The sequence below is a fragment of the Taudactylus pleione genome, unplaced genomic scaffold (genome assembly GCF_031769625.1).
Source record: "Taudactylus pleione unplaced genomic scaffold, aTauple2 ptg000137l, whole genome shotgun sequence".
In the NCBI taxonomy this organism is placed as follows: domain Eukaryota; kingdom Metazoa; phylum Chordata; class Amphibia; order Anura; family Myobatrachidae; genus Taudactylus; species Taudactylus pleione.
Window position 1 is genome coordinate 2265905 of NW_028284539.1, and position 26494 is coordinate 2292398.

Sequence of the window (26494 nt, forward strand, 5' to 3'; positions counted from 1 at the left end):
AGAGGCAGCATGGATTTTCAAATTGGATACATTAAGCCCAAATGGGCATAATGAGGCATTAGATTATATGTCATTAGAATAATTCATTATATCCCCGGTGGGAGTTAATAATTCAATTTACAGGTTGAAAATTTTGTAGCTCAATTTCTTTTAGTGATGATTTTCAGAATATTTAGCCTTTCTACCATTACATTAAGTTGAATGGTTTAACCGAAGTAAAGGTCAATTATTGGCTATTCATTAGTAGTTGGGAAATCTATATAAAGTATAATATACCCAATTCTTATGTATAGTCTAATTGTCAGAATAACTATTTCCCCTGTATATGTTGGTGAAGAGATTTTAATGCAGTGCGAGGGACGTCGGTCGCCGCACGTGCATTGGAAAATCTTTAAGTATATGTACAAGTTGGTTATGATACAGGTTTGAATTAGTTCAATGAAGAATAGTATAAATTAATCCATTGGAAAAATTACCGATAATTCAATGCATATAAGAATAAAATTTAGTTTATGAAATCAAGTGCATTATATAGAACAAAGAATATTCGTAAATATATATGTAAAAATGTATGCCTAGATATAAAATCCGTATGGCTCATCTTTCCTCCTTCCCCCCTTTTCCTTTTTCCTTTTTTCCCTCACCTTTTATTTAACCGTTTCCTGGAGATCAATATCTTTTTAAAATTATGTAGATATGTTTTGTTCTCCAAATGAAGATATTTGTTGTGTGTGTGTGTATATGTTACAAATATGTTAAATATATGTCATTAAGTCATTTACCAATTGGTTAAAAGTGTTTTTTTAGATAGAGAATGACATAGTTAATAATTACAATTTTTAGTTTTAGTTTTTAGATTTTATTACATTACAAGTTTTTAAAATTGCTCATATGAAAAACATATAAAAAGAATGTTGGAAAATAATTAAATATATTTCATATGCTGAATCGTTGATGTGTATATATATATATATATATATATATATATATATATATATATATGTACACATACAATTCTCTCTCCCTCTTCTTATTATTATTGTTATTCTCAATTGAATGGGAGAGTGAATTCATATGTATGGAATTAAGTAATCAATCAAGCTAATCCTGGAAGGATAAAAGGAGACCAAATAGAGGTATGTCTCCAGTCTTGAAAAAGTCCTAATCAAGTATAGGACGAAACGCATTGACCAGTGCCTTTTCAGTGCATTCCAGAAGATCCAGGATATAGTTATTAGATGTACCATCTTAAGCCCAAGTTCATCCATTCATTACCTTGGGAATTGTCCTGTTACATGAGGACGCAGCAATGGCTACTAGAGGCAAGTTTTACCGCTGGAGAAGCTGAAGTACAACTTGCCCAGCAAGCCCTGTTCATTACTCAGTCAGCAGCCGGAGCTGCTACACCATAGACGTGTCTGGGACAGGAGTCACTGGAGGACTTATTGCCCAGCAAGCACTACACGTCACACACTCAGCGGTGATTTGCCGATCAGCTGCTCATCCCTAGATGATGCTGGAGGAATAGGAGAACTCACCACTCAGCACTCCTGGTCTGCACAGTTAGCGGCTACCAACGCATCCCGCTATATCCACGTGCATACCTACTTGGAAACTGCCTGCCGTGACTTTTAACATTTTTCCACTGGACCGTATGTATATTAGCAGCGTGGCCATGCTCATTGTATTTATATACATTGGTTACTCAAAGACAGAGGTATTCTATACATTCATATGAATTGGAGCTGGGACGCCAGCATCTTTTCAGCATTCATTTATTTCTTTATTTATTTTTGTTTCACTATATACTCAGTGATCCCAATTCAGTTGATACATGTCAACAAGTTTTAGTATCTAACAGATACTGAAATATAGATATATAGTTACAACTATCGCATGTTAATCTGATTGTGGTCATTTCTGTTTTATAATACATGTGTGTTTTATTGTTCATTAAATAGAGATTTTACATTCAACAAGTCTCCTATACATTCCATCAGAGAGCAGAATTTACGATTTTATATAGCTGTTTAGTATCAATTTCCACCATGCGCAGTAGCTACATGGTTTGTCTTTTGGTTGTCACAATTTTTTGTCTTAACTAGACCAAGATTGCTACTAGCCAGCAGGTGGATCATTTACGTTATAAATTACTACAGAGCGCTGGGTATTGTAGTTTGTAAACTACATATCTATCTTTTAGGACTGAAATGCAGTGAATAAATTAAAGATTTCTCTGGAGATTCAGCACCTCCAGACCCAGTACACAGTACACAGGAGCAGGGATACTGCCAGCAGCTGCAAGGTAAGTGCAGGGTCTTCAGTCCTGAGTGACTCGAGTCAGTTGAGTAGCCAGGGATCACAGCAAAGGGTGCCTGGGTCTCTGCAAAAATCCAGGTCCCGGCTCCAATGAGGACAGTAGGCCTCAATCTTTAGGGAGGCAGGAAGCTTCCCCAAGCTCTGTAATCACCACTGCCTGCTATGTGCCTGATGAGAAACTCAGGTAGGGCACTGTCAAGGTCTCAGGGGCCAGGCAAGGAAGGAAAGTAGATGATATATTTCAGAAAGAACAGGAGCCCTGCTACCACACATCCTCCTTGAATGGCTGCCAGGCTACGACCCAGCCCAAATAAATTTATTGATGGCTTTATTTAATATTTTTAAATCTGTGACAGAAAATAACAGAGGTAGCATTTGTAGCAGACACAGCAACTAAGGGAAATATATAATCTTAATTAGGTGACATCTGCCCAAATAAGATAACGGCAATTGTTTCCAAGCTCTAAAATCTGTCAATGTCCGGCATATTATATCAGGAAAGTCTGCCCTATACAAATTAAATGGATTAACCGGAATATTGATTCCTAAATATTTCAGGGATGAAGTAGCCCATTTAAAGGGAAATGAGCCGCCCCAATTTCTTCTGGTTGCTGTATGCAATGCCAAAGCCTCAGTTTTTGTTCTAATAATCAAAAATCCAGATATATCCTGCAGTAATGTGAGGAGGGTAGAGAAAGCGGCCTGAGGATTTGTGAAATATAACAAAAGTTCATCTGCATATTCTGAGACCTCAAGTTCCTGTGAGCCAATTTTTACACCCTGCCAGTCTGTACACTCATAAAAATGCCTTATAAGAGGGTCTATCGCAAAGTTAAACAATAGGGGTGATAACAGGCACCCCTGTCTAGTACCTCTATATAATTGAAATGTTGTCGTATTCAAACAATTGACAGTAAGAAATGCCACAGTGTTCCTATATAACATTCTAAAATGCATAACAAAATGTACACCAATGTTCAGAAGATGTAGAACCCTCAAAAAATGCTGCCTTGTCCTCATCACAATTTACAAGGAGAGTTTGACCTTTTTCTAATGAAAGCAAGATCGTCAGAACTGCAATCAATTGCCTCAAGTTGTGTACCGATGATCTGCCTTTGACAAAGCCTGTATGTGAGAGATGCAATAATTTAGGTAATAAAACCGGTAGTCTTTGTGCAGCGATCTTAGATCAAATCTTAAGGTCCTGATTCAATAAAGATATTGGACGGTACGATTGTACTAACTGTGGATCCTTCCCTGATTTGTGTAATACTATAATACGGGCTTGGTTAAATCCTGCAGGGGCCTCATTACCTTCCAAAATGGAGTTAGATAATTATACCAAATGTGATGTTACATGAGGGGAAAATAATTTGTAGTACTCGGCACTTAGCCCATCCGGGCCTGGAGTTTTACCATTGTTCAAATTTTTAATTGTCAGTAGAACCTCCTGTTCAGTAACTGGCACTGTTAGGGATTTGTGCTCATCGTCTGTTAAGGTTGGGACCCTTGCCTCCTTAAGGAACCTCATGCCAAGGGCCAGGTTATCTACAGGTGCCGAATATAAATTACTATAGTATTCTAGAAAAGCATCAGCAATCTCTGATATGCTATTTAACTCGCCTTGCGGTGACCAGAGTGACAATATATTGGTGGTGTTTTTATAACTTTTTACAACATTATCCAATAATTTTCCTGCTTTATTACCCCATCTAAAATATCGGTGTTTCTAATAATCCAGATAACTTTGTGCCCTTTCTGTGCATAAAGTATCATAAAGTCTTTTAGTGTCTTTATAAATTTGACATGTATTTTCTGTATCTGAATGTAATAACTCCTCATAAGCCTTTGACAATGCAAGACTCAATGTTTGGAGTCTATGGTGCAAACTTTTCCTCTTATTGGACACATAAGCATGGGCGAATCTATAATGGGTGCAGCGTGTGCAGGGCACACGGGCCCCTGGGTCAAGGGGGGCACCGCACTGCACACCCTGCACCCATAGTATTACTTACTACTCCGGAGTCCCACATCAGTGCGGGGGTCCGGCGCTGTAAAAACGACTGGTAAATGGCCGCCGTGGCCATTTTCCCATCATTTGTCCATGCGCGGTACATGGAAAATGGCCGCGGCTGCCATTTTTGCCAGTAACCTGCGCATACTCTATAGACTCTGGGCGAACTCTAATGCCCTAAGTCTATAACTCTGGCGCTGGCCGCGCACAGCTCAGTGCGCTGCTGGCCGCTGGACAGAGAGGAGAGGGCCCGTGTCGGAGATTGCACACGGGCCCCCTCCTCTCTAGAAATGCCCCTGCACATAAGCAATAATATGTCCACACAATATCGGTTTTGAGACTGCCCATAACAAGTTTATATCCTCTTCAATATTGTTATCAGTATAATTTAGAAATTGTAGTTCCAAGAACAACTTAAAATCTGGAGAAGTGAAAAGATATGTAGGAAATCTCCAATTAAAAGAGGTAACCTTAGGGGTAGAAAGGGACAAAGTAAACCAAGTGGGTGCGTGGTCGGGCAGCACAATATTTTCTATCTTAGACTCATGGATCCTAGGGAGTAAACTAGTAGATACCATCCAATAATCAATTCTGGTTGAAACATGGTGTACGTGAGAGTACAATGTATATTGCCTCTCTACTGGATGCTGATACCTCCAAGGATCAATTAAATATAATGAGTTTGCTAACACAGACAATGCTGGCGGTGTGCCACCCTTCACTCCAGTGCCCGAGCCAGACCTATCAATAGCTGGTGATAACAAGGCATAAAAATCACATCCTAAAACCACTGCAACCTCTTCCTATTCTTGCAAGCGAGTATATATATCTGCAAAAAATGCATTGTTTGGGCCTGTGAGGGAATAGAAAGTGGCAATAGTCAACACTTCACCAACTAATTCCAATTTAATAAACAAATAGCAACCACCCTCATCAATCTCTGTATCCAATATTTTATAATGGAGTGACATAAAAAATAACCACAACACCCCTTTATTTTGCCACATGTGAAGCTGCTTTATAGTCACCTATCCAAGTATCTCTTAAAACGTTGGAATCACCCAATTTCCAATGGAGGAGTTAAATTTTTAAAAATACCTTCTTAGTGGGTGCTTACATCATGGAAGGAATATGCTCCCTGAAATTCATGTTTCTAGGTCCAGGGGTTTGGGCTGGGCGTTGATGATTCAGTGAGTAAGGACATTTATTTTTATATATTAAGATTATACAGCAAATTTTTGGTTATTCACATCCATCCAATACATACTGTACAATTACAAACATAGGAAGGCTTTTGCCAGCACCAACTGCCCTGGAGTCTGGGCCACCATTTTTATATTTTTTCTGGTCATGCCCTAGAGTCTGGGCCATTTAAAATTTTCTTTCTTGTCATGCCCCGGAGGCTGGATCACCATTTTAATCTTCTTTCTGGTTGTGCCCTGGAGTCTGGACCACCAGTTTAAGCTTATTTCTTGTTGTGTCCTGGAGTCTAGGCCACCATTTTAATTTAGTTTCTTGTCATCAATGAAGATTTACTTTTTTATATATATTTATAAATAAATATGTATTTTTAGATTATATTATGCTGCAAATATTTGGTTAATCACATCAGTCCAATTACATAAAGTTAAAAAATAGGAAGGCTGATGCAGGCACAAGCTGTCCTGGACCACCAATGGGTGCTCTTTATTTAAATTCTGGTTACTGGTCATTGTGTTGCAGGATGTGCCAAGAGGCCAGGAATGGGACATGTGTTAATTCACCTATAAAAACATACAGGCAGCAAAAATAAGCCACATATGCTAGGGTCTATTAGTAGTAATTATTCTACATTAACCAATTACCACTGCCTTAATTATTGATTTGTAATAATTTTTTATTCATTTTTTTCCAATACGCAAAATATTGTCCAGAAGCTTACTGTATTGGTACGCCTCTTTGTTTTTTGTGTTTTAAAAACTCACATGAAGCTGTTATAAAAATCTATTTAATATATGGTCACTACATATTTTATTTATATTCTTAGTTTCTACTCTTCATCAATAAAATCAACATCATCAGTATCTATTTTTTAAAAAGCAAGTGGCCTCTAAATTTCTTAATTTCTGTATGTTGCACAAAAGGACATGGCTTCTATTTACTTTTATTGTATTATATTCTGTAGGTGTTCTATCAGAGATTAAACAGCTGTGTGTCAGTGCCCCTGCTATATCAATAAATTTAGGCAGCCAGCTCCCTGTAGACTTTGGATAATATTATGAAAAATGAAATTATTGACAGTTGTGTGGTGTTCATTTACAAAATTGACTGTAAATGACTATAAATGAACACAAAGGATATTAAATAGTAATGTAGGAACTAAAAAGATCTACAAATTACATGGTTTTACCTGTTTTTGACCATTTTTAATAGAGATGAGGGTCTTCTCACCAAGTTTGGAACTTGGATCTAAAAACAGGATCTTGTGTATTTTGGATTGCATTTAAATCCCTCCCTCATGAATTCAGGTGCTGTGAGGTGGTCAAAATTTACTGGAAATTATGTTATTGTTCTTAATAATACTATAGGACAGTGGTTCCCAAACTTTTTTGAATCACTGCGCCCTAGTGCATCAGCATTGTTTTCACCCCTAAGCCAAAAGTTTCTTATTGAGAAATTCAGACAAAAATGTAGTGAAGTAGTAAAGTGAAGTAAATTGTGCTGACCTATCATCCTTAGGTTCAGTTATGTGGTGGTGGACAGGTTTGCACATCTGTTTGTCCACATATTTACATTACACTGACCATAAATAATTTCATTTGGTGCTGGGCCACCAACCTGAGGCACCCCTGCAAGTGTCCCGAGGCACCCCAGGGTGCCGCTGCAAACAATTTGGGAACCACTGCTATAGAAACAAAAACAGAAGTTACATGATTTTAGCTGTTTTTCTCAATTTTTAAATACATTTTTAAAGAAATACAAAACCAAATCAAAATACTTGAGGGTGGCTTTGCAAAAAAAAAACCCCAAAACCCAAAACCAATTCCAACACCAAAACGCGAAAATGGATTTAGAGCCAAACCAATACCAAAATCAAAACACAGGTATCCATGCACATCTCTGTTTTGAGGCTGAACTCTGAATCCTCTGAAAACCTAGATTGACACATTGTAACAAGTGTTGCCTTAAAGGACTCTTTGCCTCTATGCTCCAGAGAATATAAATAAGCAAATAATTGGTTTTGTGAGAATATTAAATGGAATTTTAAATGAATTGAAAATGTTTTAAATGGAATTACATCACCCATTTTATTTGTTGAATTTGAATGCTGTTGGTATCAAGCAACCTCAAATCTGTCTGTTAGCTCTCAGCACAAAAAACAGTAGCTGATACAACCAAGCTAAAGGCAGCTTAGTGATGATGGAGTAGATGTATGAACTGCCTATATGGGGAAGAAGTGGAATCAGCGCATGTTATGTATGCTGACACCGCTTCTCACACATGTATTATTGAGGGTCTGGATGGTAAATGACAGGGGCCCTAGGCGCCCCTGTCATTATCGGTGCTGCTATCTACAAGATAGCAGCGCTGATAGGCTGGGCAATGTATGAACGATCAATTTGCTTGACCATTCTGACAGCAGCAGCTATCGATATCACAGCTCCAGCTGGCGTTGCCCTAACACTACAGCAGGGACAGGAATGTCCCTGCTGCGGCAGCTGCCTGCTCCGGGGGCTGCATGCGGAATCTTGCGATGCTTGTGGGATTCCACACATGCTCAGTGGGGCCGGCAGTGAGACACGGCACATCAGCATAGGCTAATGCGCCGTGGGCTCTAGCGGGGATCGCCAGAGGGGGGAGTTTTCACTCCCATGCTCCAACAGATAAGATATTGTTACATCTAATTGTTAATGCTTCCTGCTTTGCTCAGTAAAGAGTTATAGCGGCGGAATCTCGCATACAGCCCTGGAGCCGGCTGCCCCTGCTGTGGTGATAGGGCAACGCCAGCTGCAGCTGTTGATATCAATAGCTGCAGCTGGCGGGACAGTCAGGCGACCTGACTGCTCATACATTGCCCTGTCTAAAGCACCTCTGTCATTTACCGCCTAGCTCCCCAATACAGGTTGAGTCTCCCATATCCAAATATTCCGAAATATGGAATTATTTTGGCATGAATGAGATAATGAAACCTTTGATGGTTCAATGTGCACAAACTTTGTATAAGGCACACATTATTACAAATATTGTATAAAATTACCTTCAGGCTGTGTGTATAAGGTGTATATGAAACATAAATGAATTTCATTTCTGTACACAAACTTTGCTTGAGCCACAAAAGTATTGAAAATATTGTATAAAATTACCAGCAGGGTGTGTGTATAAGGTGTATATAACACATAAATGCATTCTGTGTGTATATTTGGGTCCCATTCCCAAGATATTTCATTATGATATGCAAATATTCCAAAATACGGAATATTCCGTTATCCAAAATACCCATGGTCCCAAGCATTTTGGATATGGGAGACTCAACCTGTAATACATGGGAAAGATGCAGTATCAGTGCACATAACTAATACATCTGCCCCATTATTCAGAGATGCTTTTGGGTGCAGTATTTAAATCAGCGTTGCCGACTTTTAGCTCCCTCTTTCCGGGAAGGAGCTGTCGGGCTTCATCAGCGGGGGGCGTGGCCGGGTAAATGATGCGAAAACAGGGACGGGTCATGGGCGTGACCGCACAATCGTGGCCCTGCCCCCTATTTACAATGCTGAGAATAATGGCATTGTGAAGCAGGGAGTGGGGCCACTAAGACGCGATTCAGCGCGAATCGCATCACCAGCCCCTCCGCTGCCGGGGTTTATATGGTAAACACGAAGGGGGGCAGACGGGTCGCTGGGGACTGGGAGTCTTGCCTACCTTTCCGGGGGGCTGGCAGAGGCACCCGATTTTCGGGAGGCTCCCGGACGAATTGGGAGGGTAGGCAAGTATGATTTAAATCAACTATGTGCCTTGTATTTCAATGCCATACGTATTACACATTGTGAATTGATATCACTACAAACTATCATTCCCCTACTAGCTGCGTTTTAAAAGGATACAAAGCCAGAAAACTCCACTGTAATTCAACATATTTGTCTGTCTACTTCAGGGGTGGGGAACCTTTTTTCTGCCTAGGGCCATTTTGATATATATAACATTATTTGTTGGCCCGCTGCTGGCAACAGCCCCTTTGTGTGATGTCACACGGGGACGAGGCCACAAATGCCAGTGATTACAGCAATGCCTGGAGCATCCTGAGGGTGTTTTGGGAAGCAGTAAGGGCAGCAGTGTCGCAGTCTGAAGCATCCTAAGGACGCTCCAGGCGGCACTGCTGCATATAATCTGGCTGCAGTGTGCCATTCTAGGCACCCTGCTAGACAGATGAGGCTAGCAGAAAAAAGCTCAGAGGGCCAAATGATCAAAAGATTCCAGGGACATTATACGGCCCCCGGTCCTGAGGTTCCCCATCCCTGGTCTACTTTCTGTACCAAGTCCAAGGGACAGGGCAGGGAGCATAATGATGGGAAGGGACACTCCCGACCCTCCCAAATCCTACTTCTCTTTCCTTTGAAGTGGCTGGAGCCTTAATGATGCAATTTGTAAGGATGTGATTAGAACCATTTCAGAGTTGGGTAGGGTCTGACAATAAAAATCAGATCATCATGGTCCCACCCCCACTGTGCAATGATACAGAATGTATCTTTACACAAACTAATTATGTCATCATGATCTAAAATATAGTTAATAATGTTCTGATATTAGACTGATACATATAGTGCTACTCTTAACTGTAAAATTTAGGAAGCTATGTGCTGTCTGCAAAACACTACCACGGGCCAAATGTAATAGGGTGAGAGTTTAGAAAATGTGAGAGTTTAGCAGTAACCTCTCACATTGGTTGAGTTTTATCTTCAAAATGGGAAAACATCTGAATGAGATTTTAAAAGGTGAGAGTTTTTTAAGTCTAAAAAAACATGCAAGTTCGCTCTGTAACTTTGTTTTTGGACTCTATTACATTGGCAAAGTTTAAAAAGTGTCAGAAACTCTCACTTTTCAAAACTCTCACCCTATTACATTTGGCCCCACAAGTCCAAAATGATTTATCTATAAAATGCTGTTATACTGTAGAAAAAAAAATTACCAAGGACACAACTAGAATATACCGAGCAAATCAATAAAGTTAGCATTTCACACAATGTCAAAGGACAACAAAAAAAGAGGATGCAGGAATATATTTGTACAGAAGGGATGCAAGCTTCATTTCAAAGCTACAACAAATGTAACTCAGCCTGCAAAGGGGTATTAAGGTTAGCGAAAACAGAAAATTAAAATCCTGCAGTGAACAAAACAATAGTAAGACACAGCCATGAGATACCAAAGAATAGAAGCTGCTGATATAATAAAACAGGGAAGAAGAAGGATCTTTAAATGTGATCTGAGGAAGTGGCATACTGTATTACAAGAAGCTAGTTTTTAATATACAGATATGCCAGCATTCATCCTATTCTTGTGAGTTACAATTATAGTCTAATACATGTTGAGTCTCCCATATCCAAATATTCCAAAATACGGAAAATACAAAATACGGAACATTTTCAGCATGACTGAGATAGTGAATATTTGCTTTTTGATGGTTCAATGTACACAAACTTTGTTTAAGGCACACAATTATTAAAAATAAAGTATAAAAAGACCTATAGGCTTTGTGAATAATGGGTATATGAAAAATTAATTTCATGTATGTACACAAACTTTGTTTGAACTAGGCGTGTGCACCAGCCATTTTTTCGTGTTTTGTGCTTTGGTTTTGGATCTGGATCTTTCTTCCTGTTTTGGATCTGGATTGGTTTTGCCCAAACCAACCTTCTGGGTTTTGTGTTTTGGATCTGTATTTTTTGGGAAAATTATAAATATTATTAACCTCAACTCATTTCCAGTCTATTCTGAACACCTCACAATATTGTTTTTAGGCCAAAAGGTTGCACCGAGGTAGATGGATGACTATGCTAAGCAACACAAGTGGGCGGCACAAACACGTGGCCCATCTAGGAGTGGCACTGCAGTGTCAGACAGTATGGCAGTTTGAAAAACTAGGCCCCAAAAGGTGCTGCGCGGTGACTTATCGCACAGTTTTACTGGAAACAGTCCATCAACACAAGACCGCAGGCATGATGGCAATGGGGAGTTTACAAAATACTCTGAACTTTCACCTCCTGTTCCAAACTATCAGAAATCTTACTCTTCTCCGGACAATCTTCAAAGACAATCAATGATGAATAACTTCTATAGGTCGGAAACCCCTCATGGATCCAGCACAGCAATGATGGCCCAACCCAATTACTCGCCATTACATTATCTGCCTCACCAAAGTCTGTACAGTCATGGATCTGATCATTCTCCCCCACACAGATATGGTTCCTCTTCCACTCACCGATCCAGTAGAAGCCATAGCTCTCATCCTTATCAAAAGGAGAGTTACCATAGTATCAGAGACTAGGGATCTGCAGGCTCGGATTAGTTTGGATTTTCCTGCCAAAAATCGGGTCTCAGAAAGAGGCAAAATGTCATCTTTCATGGACAAACATCATTTTCATGGACTTTTGTCCAGGACAGCCCCTGTAAAAATTATTTTGATAAAGGGCAGTGTACAACCCACAGGACAGCCCCTGTAAAGATTATTTGTATGAGCGTACCCCTACAGCAGACAGGGCACACCCTGTAAAAATTATGAGCGTACCCCTACAGCACACAGGGCACCCCCTGTAAAAAATATTTGTATGAGTGTACCCCTACAGTAGATAGGGCACCCCCTGTAAAAATTATTTGTATGAGCGTACTCCTACAGCAGACAGGGCACACCCTGTAAAAATTATTTGTATGAGCATACCCCTATAACAGACTGAGCACCCCCTTTAAAAATTATGAGTGTACCCCTACAGTAGACAGGGTACCCCCTGTAAAAATTATTTATATATGCGTACCCCTACAGCAGACAGGGCACCCCCTGTAAAAATTATATGTATGAGTATACCCCTACAGCAGACAGGGCACCCCCTGTAAAAATTATTTGTATGAGCGTACCCCTACAGCAGACAGGGCACACCCTGTAAAAATTATTTGTATAAGCATACCCCTATAACAGACTGGGCACCCCCTGTAAAAATTATGAGTGTACCCCTACAGTAGACAGGGCAGCCCCTGTAAAAATTATTTGTATGAGCATACCACTACAGCAGACAGGGTACCCCCTGTAAAAATTATTTGTATGAGCGTACCCCTACAGCAGACAGGGCACTCCCTGTAAAAATTATTTGTATGAGTGCACCCCTATAGCAGACAGGGCGGCCCCTGTACAAAATTTATTGTATATGGACAACAGTAGCCAGCCAGCCCCTATGGTAAGCGTCAGCAACAGCTCCAAGCTCCCTCCCTACCTTGTCACAGCAGCCAGCAGTGCTTTATTATTTTTTTTTTATATAACTAATTCTAACAGTCTAACACACAACACTGAGCTCCCTGCTCCCTAACTCTGCACACTCCACAGCCGGAATGAAAAATGGCGGCGATCTCGGGACCTTTATAGAATCCAAAACCCGTGAGAATCCAACTGTGGGATGATGACGTTTTGCCTCGATTGCAGATCCGAGACAGACAGGAAAACCTGAGCCTGACTTGGTTCAAGGCTCGGATTGTGGGGGCTCGGCAGGGGCGCCGAGAGGGGGGGGGAGCGGGTAGAGATTACCGGGGCCCGGGCTTCCTGAGTGGCCCTGCGGGGCCCGGGCCCGGCACCCCTCCCCCTCCCTCACAGCAGCCCAGGACGCAGCGTGTGCTGAGCTGCAGTGGAGACTGCTCGTGGCTGCTGAGCAGCAGCCACTGCAGTCTTCTAAGCCTGTGGGGGGGAGCGATCACACTGATCGCGCCCCCCCAGCTTTGAGCATGGCTGAGGGGGCCCAGAGCGCCCCCCTCCCCAGCGCGCTGAAAATCTTTTTTTTTTTTTCGTGAAGGAGGCGTGGCCACGCCTCCCACAATTAGGCCACGCCCCATATTACCCGGGCCCGCCGCGACTCTCAGCGGGCCTGAGGCTCGGGGGGGGTTCCGAACCAGCTCATCCCTAGTTTGAACCACAAACTTACTGAAAGTATTGTATAAAATTACTTTCAGGCTGTGTGTATAAGGTGTATATGAATCATAAATGCATTCTGTGTTTAGATTTTGGCCCTATTCCTAAGACATTTCAATATAGTATACAAATATTCCAAAATACGGAATAATCCGATATCCAAAATACCCCTCGTCCCAAACATTTTGGATATGGTAGACTCAACCTGTAGTATAAAATCTAAATGCTCACAGCTGCTACCATGTTTATTCAGCTGTATTGCTCCCCAAAACTTATAAGAAATTTGCACTTTTTAAAAAAGACATAATTGCATGTAAGTGCAAAGCCGTGATTATGGCAACATACGGTATATGCAGGGAAGTACCAGTAACATATGCAGACATACATAGCACACACAACCATGTTTGTATAGCCATGTATATGCAAAATACGCATCAGCTATGAGGCATCACTAACACTTCAAATACGTCTCTAATATATCAGAAACAACTCCCCATCTAATGTACCAGAAAAAAATTTCTTTAACATACACACGAAAGCATAATAAATGCTTAAAACCTGGCAAAAGCAACAATCAGCATCAGTGTTGGCATTATCCACTATTTTTCTTGTCTTTTACCTTGACCACCACAGGTTTTATATGAGTCTATGCCCCAGTCTGCATGTGTTTGAAATTGCACAAACCTGTCCTTACTATATGACCCTTCTATCCCCTTCTTCATCTACATCTATTTTCTGGTCATGTGCACAGCAATTTCACACAAGATACACTATGCTAACGCAAGTCACTCTATGTCAGCCCCAGAGTGTTTGGTAAATCATTATACCCCTGACAAGTGCGCTGAGGGCTATTACACACACAATGGTTTTGTACAGACAAAAATAGTCAGGTTATTTTCCTGTGGATCAGTAATTTTCACAAGCAACAGTTTTGTGCATTGTGTAATGTTATTGACGTGTGTTTGAATCTCTTTTCAATGTGTAAAACTGAAGACCGTGGACGTTCGTTTCGTCTGAAAGCATGTATGTATTTCTGTGTTAGACTATAAACACAGAAAAAACTGTTTTTTTCCGTCCAGACAAAACCGTTGTGTTCTCGTGCTGCTCGCAGGATTAAACAGAATTTAAGCAGCACTGAGGTTTAATTAAAGTGAGGAAATACAAAAGAGATATGTCAGAAAAAGAGGTTACAGTACAAGGGAGATAGAGAGTTGATGAGTGTTTTGGTTGCATCTAAAGGCTGTGTTTCCCAAACTCATTCCTCACGAAGCACTAACAGTGCATGTTTTCCAGGTCTCCTACCAGAATCACAAGTTGATATTTTAAAATGTGTCAGCCAGGAATAAACACCCCTGTGCACCAACTAGGAAAAATGGAAAACATGCACTGTTTGTGGAATCAGTTTGCTAAACACTGATCTAAGATGGGAAAGGATCATACTGTGGCAATGAAAAAACAACAGTGTGGCAAGAGCTGTGTGTGCCAGGTATATTGAAAATAAAGGTAAAGTCCACCTGTCATCGCAACTCATGTTAGACTGGTCAAGAATTATCACAGTGTGGCTATTGAAGCCACAATGACTTTGCTTTCACGTGTGGATCTGCCAAAAGTATGACGACAAAGAGTTTGATCTCTTTCCCACTGGCAAATGAGTGAAGATGGTATAGCATTGTGGCTGATACAGTGGTATGTAGTCAGGAAGCCGGCGGTCTAAATGCCAACAGCCGGCTTCCATACTGTCAAATTCTGTCATGGGACTAATGATAGGCGTCGGAATCCCGACGTCTATCATTATCCACCCGCCGAAATCCCGACGCCCGGCATACTGAACATAGGTAAGCCGGGCGTTGGGACCTCTTAGCTGCGGTAGGGGGGGTTATGTTTAGGGACTCCTGTGGGGACTTATGGTTAGGCACCCCCCTGGGATGGTTAGGGTTAGGCTTGGGTAAGGGGGGGTTAGTGTTAGGCACCCCCGGGGGGAGGTTAGGGTTAGGCACCCCCCTGGGAAGGTTAGGTTTAGGGTGTGGGGAGGGGGGTTAGGTTTAGGCACCCCTGGGGGGAGGTTAGGATTAGGCACCCCTAAGGGAAGCTTATGGTTATGGTGGGAAAAGGGGTAGGTATAGCCTACTTACCTCCGCTTTCGGGATCTTCACCCATACCGATTCTGATACAGTGACTATAGAAACAGTAAGTTAGGGTTTAGTGGTAGGTCCCTCTATGTTAAACCCCATGACTTTTTTGTAACTGCATTATTTTCTTTCTTTTTTTCGAGCAATTTATATTTTATGTAAAATAAAGGTACTGTTGTATCTTCCCAGTTGTTTTTCAATGAGTTTTTGAGTACCCTCAGATGTCACATAAGTTGTCTTATGGTGACCAACATGTGCTAAGTGAGCAAAAAGAGCTAAAGTTTAGCATGTAATGCTCACAGATTGACCTGAGAGAGGACTTCATATGGGGAGTGAAGAAGAGGGCAAAATAAAGGGTGACTCCAAAGCAGCCACCATGAGGAAGAAAGAAGATTGCAAGGTTGTCACCTGTGAGAGAGATTTTGATCAGATAGTCTGGGAACATAGAAAATGGAAAGTCAGTTTGGACAAGTTGAGCTTAAAGTGGCATTAGCACATCCATGAGAAGATTGCAGAAAAGCAGGTTGACACACAAGATAGGAAATAAGGAGGAAGACAAGTAGATGTGAGTGTCAGTGTATATACAATTTTAGGGGTAAATTTACCAAGAATCGTGTTTCGGTAAGATTGCATTTTCATGCAAGTTTAGCCTGTTTTCCCTAATCGCAAATTTACTAAGGGCAAACACATGTGAACTTACAGGAAACGTACAACAAAACTTGCACAAGTTTACAACACATGGGCAAATCCACCATCAGCTAAACTCTCAAGTACTTTCCATAGAAAACTATACAATATGCCAAGAATCGAGTTTTGAAACTCCCACGGGAAATTGCCAAACGCTCACCAACATAGACTTTTCAAATAGACTACCTCCTGAGGTGAGTGTTTGTATGTGTTCACAGGTGTTTCACGTTGCAATTACTGAGAGCACAATGATTATGCCTCTAAAAGGGGCTAAATCAGCTGCATTGACTTGTTTTAAGCAAAAACGGCAGAATTTACTACCAGTGATATTCACTGCATGTGGCTGGGATTTCAGCGGCTCTACCACCAGGCTGGAAGGACTTAGGAGCAAGAAACTGAGCAGGCTCATGAAGTAATGCAGGTACAGTATCACAAAGGCTGGACAGGCCATAGTTTATTGGCGATGGCGTGGTCATACAGTTGTTATGGCTGAAACATAACAACATATTCCATCTGTATGACCATCTCACACTTGACATAGACTCTGACATAGCACGTTCCCACTCTGTCCAGGCCTGCATAAGCTTCTGGCTGTGTTGCACGTTGAGTTCTCGGGATATCCCAGTCAACATTCTCATGGTATCTATCTCAGTTAATGGTGGCATTTCATCCACTAATGGATACCTGCATCTGCTTTCCTAGCCAGGAGTCACAGTGGCATGCAGTCAGGGTAGATTTTTATAGCATTATGGTCATGCCGAATGTCCTGGGTGATATTAACTGCATTCACAACCGCCGCCCAGATGGCATACTTGCAGTGGGTCGATGTGCTGGCAGCCTTTCATACAAACAGTATGTGGTGGGATTTCATAACCTCCTGCACAGAGAGGTTCTTCTCCACAGAGAATTTCACATTGCACCCCGTCTTGGTCTTGCCCCTCTACCTGGGCGCCTCATCACTGCTTCCTATAGTGCTCAATAAAGCCGCAATCTCCTCCACCTCACTCTTTCCCTGTCTCTCCTCTGCCCTTAACGTATTCCTGCCCCTCTCCCCAGTGGCATAAGTTCAGACCAGACGCCCGGAGGCAAGCTATAAGTTGTTGCCCCTCCCGTCACAGCTGCTGACACTGTAATGTAACAATTCGAATGCAGACAGGCTATAGATAGAAGAAGGCAACAGCTGATGGTCTGACACAGAGCTGTCCACTAGTGTATGGTGGCTTCTCAGGTGCCGGGAAGCGGTGCCATGTACTGGGACGGCCGTGACGGTATACTCTGGGTATATAATTACAACCCTAAGTGGGTTAAATATGTTGTGAACAATTGAGGAGGTGCCCCTTCAGTGCTGGAGCCCGGCGGCAGGCGCCTCCATTGTCTCCCATAGTTCTGCCCCTGCCTCTCCCTATACAAATACAAGACACACACACAAAAAAACACTGACAGGACAAAAGATAAAAACACAATTAAGAAAGACAGAAAAATTAGACAAACAGATAAATAACAAAACAATAAATAATCACAAAACAACTTTCACACACCAAGTAGCAATCGATTCCACTAGCCAAAAACTCTCACAATCCACTAAACACACTCCTCGCTGTCCCTCTGTAAACTCCAACCAACAAAACCCTCAAATGTCAGACTGTTTGTGGAATTTTGATATGGTTGGGCAGTGTTTACCTGACGTGACTGTTTCAGCTAAACAGAACATATTTCTAGGATGATGCATGTATACTCATGCGTGTTTTAAAAACACATCCATTCTCTCAAGGTATTTTGCTAGTTATTAACCAATCTTATTTTATTACTGTGTGTTCCCAATTGTAAAGCACAATAGAATATGCTGGTGCTATATAAGTACTTTATATGTAACTGTTAATAAAATAAAAGATAAAGTGTGTGAAGGAGAATTTCAGATGCACGATGTACTGGTGTTGTTAAAGGCTTTGTAGATAAGGTGAGTAATCTGAATTGTTTTATGAAGGACAAGCATATCAGCCATAATTATTCCCATATTGCATGCACATAACTAAAAGCATTTTTTTTTGTCTGTACACCTGTATGCATCCCTATTGCTGGATCTCTCCAATCCATATGCTTGGTTTAATAGTTATTATGATCACTGTGCACTTGCACCAGCCCACTCCTTAGCCTGTAAGCCCTCCACCCTCTTGTTCTCTCCTGGCACTAGCCCTGTCTCCGTTGTGCTGTCATTCATACTTTGATCCTTTCAGTCTATCCTTCCCATGGCACTAGGGGCCGGATTCAGACTTGGGAATAGTGAGAGATATCTCTCTCAATTGATCATCTTGGAGAAACCATGCTGCATTGCAGGTGGGGCAGATTTAAAATGTGCAGGGAGGAGTGTTTCCAAACTGACATCTAAATGGTAGAGTAATAATAAAGTAGAGTAATAATAAAGCTGTGCAGTATTTGTGGGCTACATGCAAAAGCAGCCAGTATTTACCCTACATGTAAAAAAAATGTAATTACACTCCTTGTATTGCAATATGGTTTGTCCAGGTTCACAGTTGAGAGAGATATCTCACTCTATTCCCAAGTCTGAATCAGGCCTTAGGTCATTGAGTGCTACAGTTATTAACTGTGGGCCTGATTCAGAGCTGAACGCTCTGACCAGAGTGCTCGCTCTGAATCAGGGCCCTCCTACCTTTTTTTGGAGCGTCCTCATGGACGCTCGCATAGCTCTGGGTTACCACCCACAGCTATAGCGAGCGTCCATGATGATGGTCGCGATGGTCTTGACCATTGCGACCATCGGGCTTGCGACGGAGACCCTGCAGTAGGCTCTCGCTGCTGCAAGCCCTGGAGTGATTTTGGCTCTATCAGAGCCAAAATCACTCCCACTGACATCACTAGTGATGTCAGTGGGGCCGGCTTCAGACGGTAGGCGTTCCCATGGGAACACCTCCGTCTGGCAGGCACGCCCCTGGCACGCCCACCAAAGGGGGCGTGCTGTCAATCAACATCGACAGCACGCCCCCTTTGGTGCGAGACCCGGAGCGACAGCTTGGCTGTCGCTGTCCGGGTCTCGCGCATGCGCAGTGGGGCAACATCGACCCGTTTGCGAGCGTCCTTTGCTCGCGAACGGGTCTGAATGACCCCCTGTGACTGAGTTAGATGCATAAAAATGTCAGCTTTTTTTTTTCCTCTTGTACTCTTTGAACCATTTTAGGGGTATATCCAATTAGGTGCAAATTGTGAGGTACAAGTTGCTATTTCTCTTCGAATTCGCATAGCTAATAAATTTTGCAATCCAATTAACAACTAGCACTGAACCAGTCAGACTGAATTCGCATTTTTCCATTAGCACCTTTCTGAGGGTGAGAGATGGAAAGGACATTTTTTATTTTAAGGTGAAAATGTCAGGACGCTGTGCTGAACCCCTTGGACACCCCTAATGACTTAGGCAATTTGAAATTTCCAATTAGCTTAATTAGTCCAATAATTACATGTCATTTTTGGGGTAAAAAAAAAACAAATATCCGCAAATTATCCCAAAATCAACTTTTTTGTTAATTTAGGCACCCCAAATTTAATTACAATGTTTCTTTAATTGAACAATAATAGTTTTTTTTTAAATAATTTTTAACAATTTTTCAGTGCCCTCAAAGTATCCCAAAACATATTTTACAGACAATTCAGTGAAAGAACATATAAACAATATTTGTATGCTATTATAACATTTCTGTTACATTTTTATACATGCCTCCCATACTAGCATAATATAATGTAATAATTATTTGATACACCTTGACACCAATGATTTAGGATGTAGACTTACATGTGTATATATAGCATTCAAATTAATCCAACAGTATTAATATATTCTTACATTCCAGAGTACATACAGCGCAGTGATGTAAAGCCTTATTTATAGTATGTTGTGCTAATACAAATACTAATACAATCCAAATCAATTTATTGATAATATTTACAGAGCCTCTACACTATTGATGAAATGTAAATTTCCAAGTAGTGTTATAGAAAGAAGTAATCTTGTCATCATCTTACCTGTATCGAACATGTTCAATTGTATCATGTGTTAATCTACTGCTTAAGTTGCTGCTATGAGGATTGCCTACAAAATAGATAGAGGAAGAGATATACAAACAAAATTACCATTCTGTAAATGTCTGTGTTGAAGTTAGTTTTTTAATTCCCTTTCACGCAGGGGCAGTTTAAGTTGTGTGTGTGTGTGTGGGGGGGGGGGGGGGGGGGGCGTGTGCAGTCTTTGTGTGGGCCTCCTACCCTGTCAAGCCACATAGTAGACTTGTGCTAGAGTCTACTGCACATGCACAGATCTCTGGGATGCATGGCACCCGCACTATGGGCCTGATTCAGACCCTGTCGCAAGCGCTGAGCGCTCGCAACCGGGTCGATGGTGGCCCAGAGCGCATGCGCACAACGGAGCTGGCTCCGTCGTACGCATGCGCGAGAATCAGATAGCGACGGGCACTCCGTCGCTCCGGGTCTCACACCAAAGGGGGCGTGCTGTCGATGATGAGTGACAGCACGCCCCCTTTGGTGGGCGGGTTGGGGGGGTGGCTGCCCAGATGGAGGCGTTCCCATGGGAACACATACCGTTTGGGGGTGGCCACACTGACATCACAAGTGATGTCAGTGGGAGAGCTTTCGGCTCTGTTTGATACGAAAGCTGTCAGGGGCTTGCGGCCACGAGACCCTACCACAAGGGTCTCGTCGCAAGCCCGATGGTCGCGATGGTCTTGACCATCATCCTGGCAGCTCGCATTAGCTGTGGGTGGCAACCCACAGCAATGCGAGCGGCCAGGAGGCCGCTCCATAAAAAAAAAAGGAGCCCTGATTCAGAGCGAGCGGCTCTGAATCAGGGCCTATGTTCCCGGTGATTTCTCTACTGTGTACTTGCACACATTTCTGGGAAATTGTGTCTGCCTCATTTTCCTGTGGATTTCTGCAGTGTCGACACTGGACTCCAGAAAAGTGAGTATAATGTATGGGTATGGGTGCAAGGTATGTGGTGTGGGCCCCCCTAAACCCAGAGGCTAGAATGCACTGCACAACCTGCACTCATTATATATACACCACTGGAGTAATATATACTCTTCTTTGTGATGATATTAAAATTGAACCTCTATACACACCTTCCTATACCTTCTAATATCCTGCCTATACCTTCTAATATCCTGCCTATACCTTCTAAAGTTGACGCTAATTTGCGTACGCAGTCATACAGTAAATAAAGACTTAGACCTGGAATCTGTGGTTCCAAAGCACAAGTATTATTCAAGTAAAAGTACAGTCAGTTACACGCAATTGATCCAGGCACAATTTAGGCGCAAAGGAATTATACAGACCCAAGTATAGTATACATACGCAGCGCTTCCGGTACCAGATGTTAGGCATCAGCAAGAAACCCCTCAGTCAGCATTCAGCAAGAAGACTAAAAACCCAGTGTTTGAGCACACGTTTATACCCCCCAGGCAGTGGCGGGCTGGGCCGGGGGGCAGGGTGCTATGTGCTCCCCGGGCCGCAGCGTCATGCGCCCACTGCGGGAGCCGCTCCATCTTCCGGCTCCCGCAGTGGGCAATGGGAGAGACGTCATGATGTCATATGACGTCTCTCCCATAATGCAGAGCGTCCCGGCCCGGGAGGACAGACGGAGGAGCAGAAGGCGGCGGTGGGAGCGGGGATTCAGGTGTTTTTTTTTTTTATTATGTGCGTCTACGGGGGGGGGGGGGGTTGGCACTACGGGGGGCACTACAAAGGTGGGGACTACTACTACTGGGGGCATTACAAGGGGGGTGGGGGACTACTACTACTGGGGGCATTACAAGGGGGGTGGGGGACTACTACTACTGGGGACTACTACTACTGGGGGCACTATAAGGGGACTACTACTACTACTACTACTGGGGGCACTACAAAGGGGGGGACTACTACTACTGGGGGCATTACAAGGGGGAGGGGACTACTACTACTGGGGGCACTACAAGGGGGAGAGGACTACAACTACTGGGGACTACTACTACTGGGGGCACTATAAGGGGACTACTACTACTACTGGGGGCACTACAATGGGGGACTACTACTACTGGGGGAACTACAAGGGGGAGGGGACTACTACTACTGGGGACTACTACTACTGGGGGCATTACAAGAGGGGTGGGGGACTACCACTACGGGGGGGCACTACAAGGGGGAGGGGACTACTACTACTGGGGGCACTATAAGGGGACTACTACTACTACTGGGGGCACTATAAGGGGACTACTACTACTACTGGGGGCACTACAAGGGGGGGACTACTACTGGGGGCACTACTGGAGGCCTGCATAAGGGTGTTCTCTCCTGTGGCACAAGGGGGCACTGCATATGGGCACTACGACAGGGGGCTGCCCTAATCTTTATTTTTACCTTACATTAATCCCATATGGACCCACATCCTCCCTGGCTACACGCTACTCCTCAGCCAGGGCCGCCTGCATGCATTTGCCCCCCAGGCTAAAAGTTGCCAGCCAGCCCCTGCCCCCAGGAATAGGCTAGACAATAGAGACGTTTGTTGCTGATGCTATTGGTTCCCGAGGGGGATCCATCTGTTAAAGAGCATTTAACAGGCTGGTTCAAATAGACTCACCCAGCCTCTAACAACTGGGGGTCTCTGCCCTCACGCCCCCTGTAACATCCTAACAGTTAATACATTTTTGTTGCTTGAAGTCTCTACGGTCCATAACTCGAGAATGCATGATGCGATCTCCCCACCGATATTACCGGAATACTGTGGAAAGAGTACACATCAGTACAAAACCAAACACGGCTTTCTTAGCATGTATAAAACCTTAGTTACCAAATATCTTTATTTCACAGCGTTTATATTAACTGAACAAACTTAAAATCTTCTACCTTAAAACTAATGGAACCTTGTAAGTGAATATGTAATGTGTGAGTGTACGGGGTTTGATATGAAGACGCTAGTTAACTGGGGACAGATGCGTGCGCATTTAGCTACTAAACGGTGTTTTCATACAGGATCTTAAGCATAATGTGTGTATGTGAAATGGTGAAAGATGCAATCGCATGATGCCAATAATTGTGCATTTGCTACTGGGCGTCATGTAAGCAGCTCAATTGTGCGTAATGTGCGGTGTTTATGCATGAGATTCCATCTATGATGGACGTAACATATTTATATATATATATATATATATATATATATATACATACATATACATACATACACACACACATATCATTCCTCACTCACAGTTTCAGACTGCAATGCAAATGTGTTACCTCCAGCTGTGAAGCTAGGGCCATTCTGTCTGGGTGTGAAACTAAAACCTGTTTAGGATTCAGACACATTCAATTGTGTAGATCAATGCCTGGATTATATTACAATTGCCACAACTATACTTGTCTGCATTCAGGGATTCCCAATTTGTATGTAAAACACTCACAGTTTCTGGTGCATTGTCTATTCTATTTACTTTTTCGCATGAGGCTGTTCTTCTAGTTGCCCTTGGTAGATTATCAAAAACATTGCCATCTGTCCTTAGCTCGTGAGTTGTAACTTAAAGTGACGCTGGTCGCAAAATGGCGTCTTGCAGATTCTTGTTTCTAAAATGGAGTCTAGCTGCCATTCGCAAGATGGCATCGTGCACGCTTCAATTTTAAACTGATCTTGTCTCAGCCAATTATCCAGCTTTGACAGTCCACCCTTTGATAGCGAACAACATGCTATCACAATCTGCTATTAGAATTTAATTTAGGCTTACATTTACATATTATTTAGTGTTATTATAGGATGGCACAAGGTGGTTCTTAATCCATCAATAATGTGTCTCTGAGTGGGGACATAAAACTACTATTATACGCACACCGCGGATCTTGGAACATCGTGTGAACGGTGTGGGGATGCACCAGTCTTATAAAAGCAGTCTTGAAGGGGAATTTAGACTTTACATTATCTGAGGTGTTTTAAAAATAACATTTCAATAATACATTCTATGCATGGCTAAATATAATACATTAAACGATGGTGTGTCCTAGCTTAGGGTTGTAATTCAGTTCTGTGTTTACCTCGGTATTCATACTGGTCACCATCATAATTTCAGTCTTTCGTTTTACTCTATTTTTACATTTTCCACACTTCAACACAATAGGAACAAACCGGACACATATGCCAATTATTATGATGACAATCAGTATAAGGATCAAGAATTTGCCTATGCTGGCGATCAATTCCTGGACCCATTCCCCTAGACCTGAGAACCATTTCACTGGGTTCAGCCATGACACCCATCCTTCTATCTTTTCCCCTACTTCAGCCACTGAAGCATTATGGTTCTTACGAAATTCCCATTTTAGCTGCAGAATTTCATCCATCCTCCGGTCTATCACCTTCTTAGGGTTGCTGGTATCATTGGTGACATAGGTGCAACATTTTACTTCAAATTGGGTGGCTAACGTTACGCAATACCGTCCAGTAACAGCAGTTAAATAATTCAACACAAGCCTGTGTTGCACCAGTTCTTTCTTGTACGCTTGCAATTCTCTCCCTGTATACCTGAATGTGTCATCGTATATCTCGGTGATATTATCTATCAATTTAGCAAGTTCCTGAATATATCTAAAATTTAATGTACCCCGAGCAATCCTGGTGGGATCCAATGCGACTAAAACTTGAAAGCCAGTTGTCTCACTGATTAACTGAGTGGCTTTATGTATGTCACCAGGTATCATATTTCTTTTGCCTCTGTGTTCATATTGCGTGTGAAGATATGGTGATGATGTGTTTTTATGTATACCAAGTATTTCAACATGTGTGAGGGTCATAACTTCTGGAAGTATTCTTCAAAATAACATAACAATTACAATACTAAAATTGGTCAGACACTCCCCTGATTGGCATTGCACTCCTCCTGACTCCACTCCAACAGCACTGCCATCAGCTCCCATTTCCTCAATCGGTCCTCCATCACAGACACTGAGTATCCCCAAACAGATCATCACGACAAAAACTCTGGAAAAAAAAAAGAACTAGGATGACCACAGCAGACCACTCCATTGCTGGAAGCACTGATCTACACATTTCTTTAGCGCAGATATCTCACCGTCACCTTTTTAATACTTCCGGCACAAGCTCTCAATCGACAGGTCCACGTTATCGGCCTTGTCTCCACCTTGTATCTCCACCGGTTGGTTAATCTCCCTATAGTGAGTGGAATGGACCCACGTATCTTCCTCGGCCACCCTTTGAGGATGTTGTATCATCAGATACGGACCTTTCCACCGATCAGTCAAACAACCTGAGCTTAAAAATTTTTGGATCATAACAAATTCTCCAGGTTTGACATCATGATAGCTTGCATTAAGTATGTTAGTTAATAACACTTTCAATTTCTGTTATTCACATTCATCTTCGTGAGACCCTGCACAGTAACCTCATTATCATATTTTCACATGAGGCTGCCTGTTTGAACAGTATCTCCAAGGGGGGCAAATAAAGGAAAAGACAGTCTGGGATAATCTTAGTCTTGTTACCCATCACCTTACACATGTTCTTGGAAATGTCACATGTAAAATAAGTCCCCCCCATCATTTTTAATAATTCTAGGGATATAGTATCTGCATACAGGTTCCTACAATTAAATCTTGTTATTAATAGCTACTGCTCTAAATAATGCCTGGGCCACTGGGTTGGATAATATTCTGAGTAGTCGACCTTAGCCTGGCATGGCTGCCGTTTATCCTTACCAACCTTGTGTCCTGTGAGTGGGAGACAAAGCACAACAGTTTAATATAATTTAAACATGACCTAAATACAACAATAAATCGTCCACATTCTAGACTAGAACAGATCCATCGGCAGGTTGAAAAGATTGTAAACAGTCATATAAGGCCTGGGAGAAGATACCGGGGTTGCCTATGAACCCATGGGAACCCCGTGTTCATGTGGGGTGTTCTTTACTTTGCAGTACTTATGTGTCCTGCTTGGTTGCAGTTAAAACATGTTTTTGAACGGGTTGGATGAAAGGATTGTTGTGGGAAAGGTGGTGGGTATGGGTAAGGATATGGAGGATAAGGGTATGGTGGGAGGTATGAAGTTTGTGGGTAGTATGAGGCCTGTGGTTGTGTATGATATGTGGGGTAAGGTTGTGTTTGCTGTGGTGTGGGATTGGTGAGGACGTGTAACGGTTCAGGTGC

The 26494-nt window shown here is 42.3% G+C and overlaps 1 protein-coding gene across 2 annotated transcripts in view; it reads right to left on the reverse strand.

The window, feature by feature from the left end:
• Positions 1-26494, reverse strand: part of MOCOS (molybdenum cofactor sulfurase) — an 805385-nt gene that overhangs the window by 651600 nt on the left and 127291 nt on the right. For both annotated transcript variants that reach the window (XM_088473622.1, XM_088473620.1), the window contains exon 3: positions 20324-20390. In XM_088473622.1, coding sequence (XP_088329748.1) covers positions 20324-20390 — 67 coding nt within the window. The remainder of the gene's footprint in view (positions 1-20323; positions 20391-26494) is intronic.